This window comes from Passer montanus, unplaced genomic scaffold, assembly GCF_014805655.1.
Source record: "Passer montanus isolate IOZ18808 unplaced genomic scaffold, ASM1480565v1 scaffold70, whole genome shotgun sequence".
Lineage (NCBI taxonomy): Eukaryota > Metazoa > Chordata > Aves > Passeriformes > Passeridae > Passer > Passer montanus.
Genome location: NW_024372148.1, coordinates 175,872 through 188,696, shown reverse-complemented (window position 1 = coordinate 188,696; position 12,825 = coordinate 175,872). Strand labels below are relative to the sequence as shown.

The following is a 12,825-nucleotide window of genomic DNA, read 5'->3' as shown; positions in this document are numbered from 1 at the left end:
TTTGTAAAAAACAATTCAGTTGATGTTAGACATGATACTGTGACAGTCATTTAATTTTCAAGTATACCTTAAATTCTGAAACTACTTTTCAGACCCTTGAAATTACCAAATAACCTACCTTAGGTTTAAAAGCAAAATTTAAAGATTTTTAATACAGTTAGATTTTATGGTCACATATACAAGTTAACATTAAGACTAAATAACAAAGGAAGCATTTAATATGTACACTTTTTATGGTCCTAAACAGAATAGTTTTTAAAAGATTATTCAATTTCTTCTTGTTTTTTTGCTATAAAATTCAATTAAGGAGTTCAGGCAAGGCATAGGAATCTTCATTATTCTTCATTATACATTTAAATGTCTGAAATTATTTTCATTTCACTCTTGAGACTCCTGCATTTGCAAACATCTAAATTTGAGGTGATTAAAAAAATGTTTCCCTCCCCAGAATTATCCATATATACGTTTTAGTTTCCTAGAACAGATTTACTCATCTCTACTGTGCATGTCTATAATTTTATTCATAATTCAAAACTATGAATAAAAGAGAAAATATGTTCCCAGAAAAAACATCCATTGATGACAGAATTGAGCAGTATTTCTAGTTACCTGAAAACACATATCATAAACCCTTTATATTGTGCTTCACCTTCGAAATTTTATGTGTAACTCATCTGCTGCATTCTGGCTTCTATTCCATTCCAGGGCAGCCAGAACCTACGGGCCAGTTTAAGTGTTTTGTATCTTTGTAGAAAAAGAAAGGAACTCCAAAAGAAAAGGTTTAAATCAATGTATGCAGGAAATGAGAAGACCTGTATCTCAAAAAAATAATGAAATATGAGGAAAGGAACCAATGCTTTGTTTTAAAGTTAAAGGAGTTTTAAAGCCAGTTTTCATGCAGGAGTCCTTTGCCTTAGCTGCACTGCTTCCTTTTGCAAAATATCCAAAATAGGCAACTAATGGAGCCCTGCCAGCGCTAATGCCCAAACTATTATGGAACAACAACATTATGGATCAAAGGTTATGATGATAATATCTTCTGACATGCAAATTTAGTCTCTCTCACGGTTAAATAAAAAATATCTGAACAGCAAACATAGCATGTTTAAGAAAATACAAATTTTACCACCAAAGAGGAAATAACACTGATAAGAACTGACTGCTTATTCATATGTGTGGATGCAAGAAAGACATTTTACATCTTTAGCTGTAGCATTTTAATATTTCTCTGTTTTTCTTACCGTCCTAAAAACTGGACTTCTCCTCTGTGATGATGAGGAATGGATTTGTACTTCCCTAAATCACCTTCTGGTCTTGTTACATTGTATCCAGCATAGTGAACCCTGCAGCATAACACATAAACATTTGTAAAAACATCTTCTTACAAATGCTCATACAAGTTAAAGTGAAAAATACACATAAAGTATTTTTAGCTAAATTTTTATGTTCACTGACATTCCCTTCTGAAAAAAACCTGCAACACTCCAAACCCAACAACTAAAAAAGCTGGCAAAACTAAGTGCAAAATAATAATAATAATTTCTTATTTAATATTTCCTGCTTGTTCCAGCATAAAAGCATGGAAATAGCAAAAATAAAGTATAAAAACAAACTCATCCTTTAAAAGATATATCTTTATCTATAAAACCCTAAAAAAAACCTCTTTTATCTATAAAACTCTTTATCTAAAAAACTCATGCAGACACTTTCAACAGCTCAGTTAGAACAGTTTAGACTCATTCACTGTGAGCAGTAGGTAATGCCATGAGCAGGGCTGTCTGTTGCCCACTCTGGGATTATCACTATACTCACAAATTAACCTCTCTTTCAAGTACTGCCCCTAAACCATGAAACTTATGCTTACACTACAGGTCTGTGGGGTGGTATTTCATAATATTAGCAGTAAGAGTGATGCAATGTGCTTAATATAGTTACCTGTTGTTATATTTGTTGTTGCAAGACCTAGCTCTTAAAAACCTGCTAGTTGTCCCCAGGCCAGGACAAAACAACATCATACTTATTCCTTCAAATGGTATATTCTGGTATTTCTGAAGCAAACTATATAGAACTTGTCAATTTAAAACAAATTACAAAAATGTAACAAGGGACAGAGCAAAAAGCACCTAATTGGTCTCAAAGGGTGGATGGTACAGAAAGATCTAAGCACTCAAACTCACCTGTTCCAAAGATCATCATCTTCTCCACCCCATCCCCAAAAGGCATTTGGAAAACCATTGATTTTCTTGAATTGTTCCACTGTCAGGCCACTTACACCACCAAAGAACTCATTGTATGGAAGGCTGTAAACAAAAGACAAATTCAAATTAGCTGAACTTTGATAGGTAAGCTATCTCTAAGCTCTGCCTCTCTTTGAACAACACCTTTCTAAAAAAGCAAGAGCCACAAGCTAAGGACATGATCAGAGGCTGAACATATTCACCAAGGGAAACTGGTTCACAGATTGCCAGCATTAAGTAACATACACCAAGCTGAGCAAAAGGTTTGCAGTAGTATCTGATTTGCATAAAAGGTGCTCTTAAAATGTAGCTGCAATTAGTATCACATATATGAAACAAAAGCATACCAGGAATTTCAGATGGCTGATTTATACTCATAGCTGAAGTATTAAGTGAAGCCCTTAAACTATTTATATAGACAGTATTCAACTGAAAAACCCCTCTTTAATCAACCGAAAAAATACAAATCAGTAATTAAATTATTTTAATTTATGACTACATTCCACAGAACTGTTAAAACTTGAGAGAAACAGTTTAACAGTACATATTAAATAGTGAATGGCATGCTGATTAAAAAAAAAAAAAAATTCCAGTTTTTAAAAGATAAACTTTTAAATCAAAAGGATATACAGGATTTCCTGTCAGTATTCAACAGTATTTGCCAACACATATAATTAAGCAATAAGCAGCTGGCCAACATGAACAGCCTATCCATATAACATACTATGCCACAGACAATGTGACTTCCAGTCCTTCAAACACTCTGTCAAACTAAAAAAACAAGACATTTAAGTATCTATATTTACTTCCATCAATATTAACTTGCATCCTTAACCGAGAAGCTGCTGCAGTAAAGTAGCTTTATTTCAGAAGCAGTACACAATTTCATAAAACAAGTCTCTCAGGAGACACTTCCAAGTCTGGAACCTTCAAGGAGTTAAGAGCATCTACAAAAAGATTTACCATTGCTTAGGACACAATTGCCACACTGAATAAGTCCAGAATGCAAAGGGAAAGAAAGTAGAAATAGACAGTCATGTCATTTCTGACCTCTGTGGAAACACAGGATTCAACCAAATCTTAATAGCATGTGGAGAAGGTTGCAATTATATTTGCCTTTCAACATGTAACTGAAAGAGCGGGTGTTTTAACCCCCCTCTTGCCTCTCAAAAACCCCACATACATACCTCCAAAATGACCAACAAAAAAAATATTGCAAACCCAAAACCAAACCACCAACCAAAACCAAAACCAACTGAAATATGACAGTTAATGGGACTTTTTGAGGTTTATTTTTTTTTTATTTTATAAATTTAGTTTCCTTTATACAAAATTTATCAATTTTATAAATACCTATGTAGACATTACATAAATGCATTAATGTTTTATAAGTACATACAAAGTTAGATGAAATCTCTTATTTGTTCATAGGTGCTAACTTATTTATTTTTAAATACACATGAAGTCTTTAAACATATAACTGCCAATTGGTTGACAACCTGAAGTCCAGACACAGAGCCATGGTTTCAAGACACTGCTTTTCCTCTGTTAGTTGACCAGGTTAGCAAGCTGATTAATTTCACAAATAATGTCCAAGATAGCAAATACACACATGTAACAAGCAATAAGCAACCGATTTCTGTGAAGTGACTCCAAGAATGTCATGAGATAGCAGAGTGCTAAGAAGCAAGTGGCACATCATTAATGTAAACTGACAGAAGAGAATGAGGTAAGAAAACTGCAGGTCCCACTACATTCACCAAATGTCAATAGAGACTGAGAGACAATATACAAAATGGTCTAGCAGTAAGAAAATCTTCGTTTAAAAAGCAGTATGAACCAGAAATAAAAGTGTACATTTAACAGAAAATAAAGACACTTTTCCTGCAATATTTTGCTGCAGATCATCTGCTTTTCTTTTGTAACATCCAGTAGAAGTGTTTATGCAGCCAAAAAACATTTCTAGTGAGTTAGGTAAGATTTTCCCCCTTGACATACAAAGACTTTTTTTTTTTCTCAAGATCAACCTCATGGCAACAAGCTTAACCATAAATGATATATTTTAATTAGTAACACATCAAATGTAGAAACTAAATTTAAATATTTCTTTCATTAACTATTCTTTTCTGCAATTAGCATAGTAGGAGGCTGCTTTGTTGTTTTCACCTACTATATATATATACAGTATCAAAAAATTCATACTTTTAAATATTTCTGAGTATTTAAGAAATAATGTGAATAAAACTATTTACTTACATGTACATGTACTTGTCCAGCTTTGCTGCAAAATGGCGTGGCATTTCTCCACATCCATAGTAATTTCTGTCATTTTCAGGTAAGTGATCCACATCATGGAATATTATGCAGTCCCAGACAGCATCCTTCATAGCCTCTTTGAAGCCAACATTAAAGAGCATTGCACGATTAAAAGGTTGTGTACCTGTCTTCACACAGAAAACAAAGGAGACATTATAAAAATCAAGAGGAGACAAAAAATTTCCATACTATGAGAAAAACATACTCTAACACACACACAAAAAAAATTGACAATGATGCCTCTTTTGACCAGCAGCTCAAACTGGGTTGGCTGCAGCTGAGGATGGCGTTTGCCCTCCTGGCTGCCAGAGCTCACATTGTGAGCCAGGAGTGAGCCTGGCCCTGCTGCCAAACAGCATCCCCAGATCCCTTTGTGCAGGGCTGCTCTCCAGGCACTCCTCTCCCAGTTTACACTTGTGCCTGGCTTTACTCCATCCTAGGTGCAGAGTTCAACATTTTGACTTATTACATTTCATCCCATTGATCACTGCCCAGTGCTCCAATTTATCTAGAACTCTCTTTAAAAGTCAACCACAACCTCCCAGCTGGATATGATCAGGAACTTGCTGATGGTGCATTCGGCTCCTGCATCCACTGAACATAAGGCCCTGGAACTGAGCCCTGAGGAACACTGCTGCTGACCTACTTTTTTGCCTTGAAAACTTACAACTACAATAGATTCTAAGAGGCCACCTTATTACCTACGAAATATCAGGCTATACTTGAAGAAAAGCATCGTGTACCCAGGCACTGCTCAAGATGAGGAATGGAAACAGAGCTTTCCTTTTTCATTTAAAGGAGTAGAAGAGTAGAGTAACAATTTTTAAATTCTGAATTCATCCAAACCTTGGTAAGAATATCAAAACCCTTTTAGTAAGGAATCTTGAAAGTCACCTTTCAAGTAGATGCTGTTACCTGTTCAACAACATAGAAGGCAAATTCCAGCCGCTGCTTCTGCAACATAGGTATCAGATGACGGAAAAAAATTGGAAGATGCTCGTGACGATTCCGAAAAGGAATAAGGATAGCCACCTTCAGAAAAAAAAAAAAAAGCTATTATATTAGCATTTTAAAGTTTTAATTTTTCAATACAGATCAAGTTTCCTGCGGCTTTTCAACTTTTACATTTAAATTGGCTCATTTAAATTTACATGTTGGCTCCCCCTAGGAAAGTGTGCTGAAAATTTGTTCAAATAGTTAAGAAAAAAATTTTGAGTAAAACGTAAATAAGATTTTCCTTTTATGTTCACTTGCTTCTATACTTCAAGCAACAGACACATAGGACAGATCTGCATCCATACGATGAAATGTTTAGTAACTACAACTAATGAACCTTTAAAAGTTCTTGATGATCCATTTCAAATTTTTCTCCTAGCTGAAGTTTCTTCTTGAGCACAGATGGCACACTACAAATACTATAAGATACTACACATATAGCACCAAAGACTGAGTGCTTGCAATGGTAAATTATTCTTATATGCCAACAAGAAAAAATAATCCAAAACAGAAAATTAGCATCTAACCTTCCACCGTGGCTTACAGTCATTTGGTTTCCAGTGTCCTCCTGGTTTAATGTCTAAATCTTTTGCAAACAGTCGCTGAATTTCATCAAAACTAATTTCACTCATATTAACATCAATAAGGCCTCCTAAAGACAGGGAAAAAAAAAAAACTTATATATTAATTTCAATTAAGAAAATTGACCTAACACTACAAGGAATATAATGGACAAATGGCATCAGAAATTTGTAGTTACACTACCTACGGGAAAAAATAAACAATTTGTACTATCCTCCTAATCTTTAATTCTTACAGAATGAAGTTTTAGTGTTTCCAAAAACAAACATTCCTTCCATAAAATCTATAAACAACATACTCATTTCAAAGGACACAAAACAAGCAAAGTAATTTGAATTCTGCATCTCTTAGAGAAAATTTGGGTTGCCTTTCATTTCAAGTACCACTGTTAACAATTCTACATCATCTGCACTACTGAACCTTTACTCAAATTCCGTGTGCCTTCCTGCTCCAATCCCACATTAAAGGAAAATGTATCATCACTACACTCAACAAACTTCCTCAATTTAAATTTTAGATTATATGTACATTTCATGTAGAGTCTTCATCCACTAATTCATCACTGTTTGCTTCAAACCAATTCATAGCAAGAGGCTGGATTTGAGAATTACCATTGGTAGAACTAATCACCCCAATGTAAAAAGCATTTGCAAAAGGCATGAAAGTGAAATCAGTAAGTTGTTAATAAAGACCACAACATGATTATGATTTGAAAAAAATCAGGTTAGTACCTACTATGAGAAAATATTAATATTAATTGACTGCTGAAAGTTGTCAGTCATTAGCTTATAGATGTACAAAAATTTCAAAACTGGAAATAATGACTCATAGTAAATACCCTCAAAAGCAATAGAAAGAAGCAAGGAAATCTGGGGAGAAGACTAATGTAATACTTATTAACCAGAAGCTCAAGTTTTTCTTCAGCAACTACTACACTCTAAATCATCACATCAAAATCCGGCAAGAGCTTTCTGACAAACACCACAAAATATTCTTATTTTTGTCTACAAAGTTAAGAACTTTGGCGATACATGGTTTAAAGTCAATCCAAAAATCACTCCCATTTTCTCCCATGTGTCCATACACAAAAGATCCTATTTGTGTCACTAAATTGACTAGTTAGGTAAATCTTTTGAAAATACTGAAATTTTTGGAACACACTAGAAATAACTATTGTTTTTGGAAGAAGGTAGAAGGTACTGCAAGAATTATTTTAGTTTGGGATACGATTAAATATAGTACTACTTGCAAATGAAGAAGGTAATTTTTTTTAATGTAAAATCATAGGTGAAAAATTATCAACAACAGTATACTATGGAGCTATTTCAAGAGAAGATTTAAAGAAACCCATATTAATTTAATTATTTTAGGAAAAAAAGGGAAACTTGGCAGTTGCGAAAAACCTGTATAGATAGACACTAGAAAAAATTAGTCCTACAGAGATTTAAATAAACATTTTGAAATAATTAAAAATAATAATTATTTAAAAATAAGCTTAGATAATCATAATGGCTGTGTCTGAAACTCTTCAATAACCAAAAAAAGAAATCTTATGAAATATAGAATCAAGGTCAATCAACAAAGGACTAGTATATAAACATGTACAAAATAATTTTATTTTTTTTATTAAAAACTAAATTTAAAAAATCAGTTTCAACTACCAAGAGCAGAAAAGCAACAAGAGCCTTTCAGTCTAAATACAGAATCTAAAAGGAAAATAAAGATAAATAAAGGTCAATTACTACATCAGAAAGGGAAGGAAATAGCACATGATGTGACTCAGATACCTCAGTATTCTGAGAAAAGTTCAGAAGTGATCAGATGACTACAGAGTTTAAATCAGAAAGAAACATCATATGGTAGAACAGTATTTAGATAAAACCTTTAGATAAAGGCGCTTCTAACTCCATGAGACATGATAAATTTCCATCCAGAGTGTTTAAAAAGAAGCTATAGTAAAACCTGAAGTATTGGTACTACCAAAAGCACACAGGAGATGAGTGAATAGAAATCAGCATTTTTTCCCCTTCACTGGTGGGGGGCAGGAGAAAGCATCACTGTAAATAACTGCACTTATTATTCACTAGTTCCATCATTATCTAGCAGGCTGCAATAAAACATTTGTACAACCCACAAAATAAGAAAGCTGAGAAAGCAAAAAACATTTTGAAGAAGAAAATCAGAAAAAATTAATTCAACAAATGAGACAGACACGGAAACCAATAAATTAAAATTAATTTAAAATAATACAGGATTGTTTCTTACTGAAGAAAAAATGAAGCATGCACAACAAAACAAGCAATACCTGGCTATGCTGCCATGCGGTTTTACAGTTTGTAATGGATTGCACATTAATATGAGCCAGCACAATGCAATTGTACAGAAATAGAAAATCTCATCCAGGAATGTATTAACTGCTGCTATGTGAAAAAAAGAGAAGTTTTCCAAAATGAATTTGTTTTGTAACCAGGATTTAAGCCAGTTATGATGCTTTAGAAAGAAATCAAATTAAAGACAGTCTACAGTGCAAAAAATTCAAGAATGACAAGAGCTTTAGAAACTATGCAGTCTAGAAAGGTTGAGATGATCCATTTATCTACAAAGGAAAAGACAGATTCTTGCACTGCATCTATCTTGAAGAAGTGTTTTGTTGTATTGCACTCCCAGATTCAATCTTACGGCGTTTTGCTTACAAATTACAACAGCACTGCCCAACCAGTAAGCAGTATAACCTGTTCTACTGAGTCATACAAAAAAGGCAATAGCTGCTCTTATTTTAAGAGCATATGTACTTGGGACCAAATATGATTTTATCATGCCCCTTTCATGATATAAATTTGGTAAGTTGATGAAAAAAAGAAAAGATGACTTCTATAATAACCTTAGACTAATTAAGCATGTTAAAGTATACAAGATTCAAATCTTTTTCTTCCCTGGCTATCTCACACTTCCTACAACATTTCATTAAATTAAAAGATCTTCAGAGATGCTTTATTTAGATTATAATTAGAAAGAGAGATAATGATTAAAATGGCACACATGGAAACCAAAAAGGGAGACACATATCTCTCGGTTGAAAAGCAACTCATCCAGTGAATTATTTTCTATTAAAATTATAATCTCTCTATTAAATTAAACAGGGTAGAAGAAGTACAGAGCAATTACTAACAAAAAAACCCCAACAACAATAAACAAGATGGTAAAAGGAGAGTGGCAACAAAGAGATCTGTAGAGTAACTACTGGTGGAATTACTTCATTTTGAACTAATCTGACAGAATTCCAACTGCCAGATCCCTTGAAAGTGACATTAAAAATACTAATTTATGTGCATTTTTCAATAAGCAAAAACATCACATCTTGTTTCTCTGATTATCCAGATATGCCCTTTGCAAACCTTTTATGTTTCCAAAAGTAGCTAAAAAATAAACTACTGAAATAATTTGGTTTAATTTGTTTAGATGTCCAAAAATATATAAGAATGTGATTTTGAAAGTCAAACCCTATGTCTGGAGGGAAACAGGTTTAAATAAGGATATTATCACACCATGGAGCTAATTACTACCTGGCTTAAGACAGTTTTCTTTGTGATTTCATTTCATAAGCAACAGCAACTGATCTATACCTTTGGCTCCATGTCTGTATGTTTAAAATATAAAACAAAGCTTAGAATGTGACATTATTGAGAAGAAACATGGGTAACATGCACTGATTCTGTTTTCTTCAACAGATAAACTCAGTTAAGATTAAAAAATTATAATGGAATCTAAGTTATCCTAGTAAAATCCACTCTTTTTCTTTGAAGAAAAATTGATCCGATTTCAGTTCAGCTGCCAGCAACATTTTTTGTTATGATATGGATCTGAACAGCTATATTATATATTTAATTAATTGCTCATGCTGAATGACACCCCACAGATTAAGTCAGGTGTCTAAAAGACAAGAGGTTAGAATTCTGCAATGCACCACAAATAACTTCAGAAACAGTGTAAAATTTTCTCTCTTACAAATCAGTAGTTCAATTATTTCAAATTAGTAAAAGTGATTATTAAAGAGACCAAAACTTCAGTAACACATTAGTGACAGGCAAACTTCTGCTAAGCATCATTGTGCATTATCAGATGCATTTTATTCATTAATTTCTGTTATATACTTAGACTCCTTATAATTGTATTTTATATTAAAATAACTGCGTTTTGTTTAAAATACAATTTAATTTACTAGATAAACATTAAAGTCATTTTAAAACTTACTCATGTAAGGCAGCTTCTCTGGACAAGGCTGGTAAGGAGAATAGGTGAAGTTCTCTGGAAGATACATTGTTGTTTGAGCAACACAGTCACTAGAATTGTTTCCTTCAGGATAATCTTAAAAAGAAGAATTGATTTTTGTAAAAATCTGTGTTATCCACTGAAATTCTAAGATATCATCATGCAGGTGAGAGCATTAATTTTTAGTTAGCAAATTCCTAGCAACATGATTTCAAAAGCATTTTATTGCTCTAGAGGAATCATAATTAAATACAAGTATCTTTGTTACAGCTAATAGAAATATTTCCTACTGAAATGAACTGATAAATAGTAACTATTTGACCTTGACCCCAGTTTCAGAGAAGTAGGATTTAGGTATAAATTTTCATAATCAAGCTATGTCATTAATGATTGGCTTTTTTTAATTAAAAAAAGAGGTCTTTTAAAAAGAAATAAGAAATATTCTTACCTGTGCCATTCAGTGTAGTATTTTTGTTAGTGTACAATCTTATCATGTGTCCTATTGTTTTTACATTTTCTCTCAACATTATACCACGAGCTTGCACCATAAAGAGATATGTATTTGCTGATAAAACAAAAAGCAATTTTGAATTTGTATTAAAATAATGTATTTCCAAATTATTCTAACATACATCTATAATGTGTTCAACATTTTTACTGTGTCTGAATCCATGGTCAGCAAACAATAATTATTTGAGATGAAAGTCCACATAGAGAAACCTAACAGCAACAATTGAAAATAATAACATGGATTCATAACCATGGCTCTGTTCAAACCCAAAAAATACAGACTGTCAATAGCCATTTTATACAACAGTTTCATTTCTCTTTAACTAATAAAAAAACAATTGCGAGTGACAAGAAAATGTAATTTACCAATAAAACCATTTTCATATGTAGATACATGTCTCATATATAGATCTAGAAAAATATCATTGAAATTTAGGATAAAAAAAAGTCTAGAAAATATTTTAGTCCCATAAAAGAGTCCTTTTTTTACTCACTAGTTAACACAACTTCCAGTCAAAATGTACTGTTTATTCATTCACTCCAAACACCTGCTTTGTTATACAACTGTTACAAATCTCTGCCAATCTCAAAGTATTAATGTTTTATAATTATACATGAAATATTTATTATAGGCATCAAGGGTGAGTAAATCAACATTCTGAGTAATTAAGCGACTCACTAACAACAGCAGCATGAAATATTTCTCCATCTCAATCTTGCACCCAGAGCCCCAAATATGATCTCAAGACATTTCTTTGTATTCGACAGAAGTTACTAAGGTAGAAATGAAGCTGCATTTATATCTGAGTGAGCAAATGCCTACCCAGGACTAAAAGAGCTCAAAAAATATTGCAAAGGGAAGGAAAAATTTCCTTTACAGAAGGTAGCAAAGAGGGTCAATGGGATCATCTGTCACTTCACCTACATTAAGCACCCAGTTGTCCAGGGAATATTTGGCTCCCTGTAACTCGTAACAACCCCCCCAAAAAATGCTCTGCATCTATGGGGGAAAGAACTAAACATACAAGGGATGAAAAATAAGTAAAGAGATTTTAAAAAAAAGTTAGAAAATTATCTCAGGAACTCCATCAGATTGCCCAGCACCAGTGCCATGACACAATTCCAGATCAACCAGTAACTTCATATTAGCCCAACACAGAGAGTCCAGGGCTGCAGAGAGCTGTATAAGGGACTGGGGGCATTTCCAGAGGAAAACACAGTGATTAATTCCACCACATTAGCAAACAATACTACCAACACCCACAGAGATAAAAAAAAAAAAAACCCACCAGCTTAATCTTTCAAGGAATAGTATTTCACAGTCCTACAATAATGTGTTAATTTTTAAATGAATGAATGGGGGGTTGTCCCGGCTTTCAGGGAACTCCTTATTAAAACAAGGAATATTGACAGCTAAAAGAGAGGCTCTGAACATGCCAGGTGCTGTGCATTGCATGTAATTCTCAAACCCTTGGCCAACATGACTAACTGCATGTGTTAACAAGAGTTTACAGGAGTGTAAAAGTTACTCGGCTGCTACAATCCTGAAGTTGTCTCAACATCTTCTGGCCACCAAAACAGAAGCAAAACAAAACAAAAAATCTACAACCTTGGCCTGACAACAGGTAGGAAATCCCAGAAGAAAGATTCTTACCAGGATTCAAGACAACAGATAACATTCAGATTTCCTTACACAAAAAAGTTTCAAAATTTTAACCCAATTCACATAAAGTAACACACTGTGGTTCCAATTGTTTCATTCCATTTGTAGTTTTCCATTCAGATACTGGGATTTTTAGGGTGTCTCTACTAAGCATTTCAAGGAATCTGTAGAATTTGTGAATTCAAATATGAAGTTACCTACTCAACAAGCCTCCTCCTTTTGGAACCAAAAAAAGGCAGTTTGATCTCTTCC

At 33.4% G+C, this 12,825-nt stretch overlaps 1 protein-coding gene across 1 annotated transcript in view; it reads right to left on the bottom strand.

Annotated features, from left to right (window-relative positions):
• Nucleotides 1-12,825, bottom strand: part of B4GALT6 (beta-1,4-galactosyltransferase 6) — a 30,497-nt gene that overhangs the window by 3,601 nt on the left and 14,071 nt on the right. Inside the window, exons 2-8 of the mRNA XM_039730137.1 lie at nt 10,849-10,965; nt 10,383-10,496; nt 6,077-6,201; nt 5,469-5,585; nt 4,494-4,681; nt 2,178-2,300; nt 1,242-1,343 (exon numbers count right to left, since the gene is read on the bottom strand). Coding sequence (XP_039586071.1) covers nt 1,242-1,343; nt 2,178-2,300; nt 4,494-4,681; nt 5,469-5,585; nt 6,077-6,201; nt 10,383-10,496; nt 10,849-10,965 — 886 coding nt within the window. The remainder of the gene's footprint in view (nt 1-1,241; nt 1,344-2,177; nt 2,301-4,493; nt 4,682-5,468; nt 5,586-6,076; nt 6,202-10,382; nt 10,497-10,848; nt 10,966-12,825) is intronic.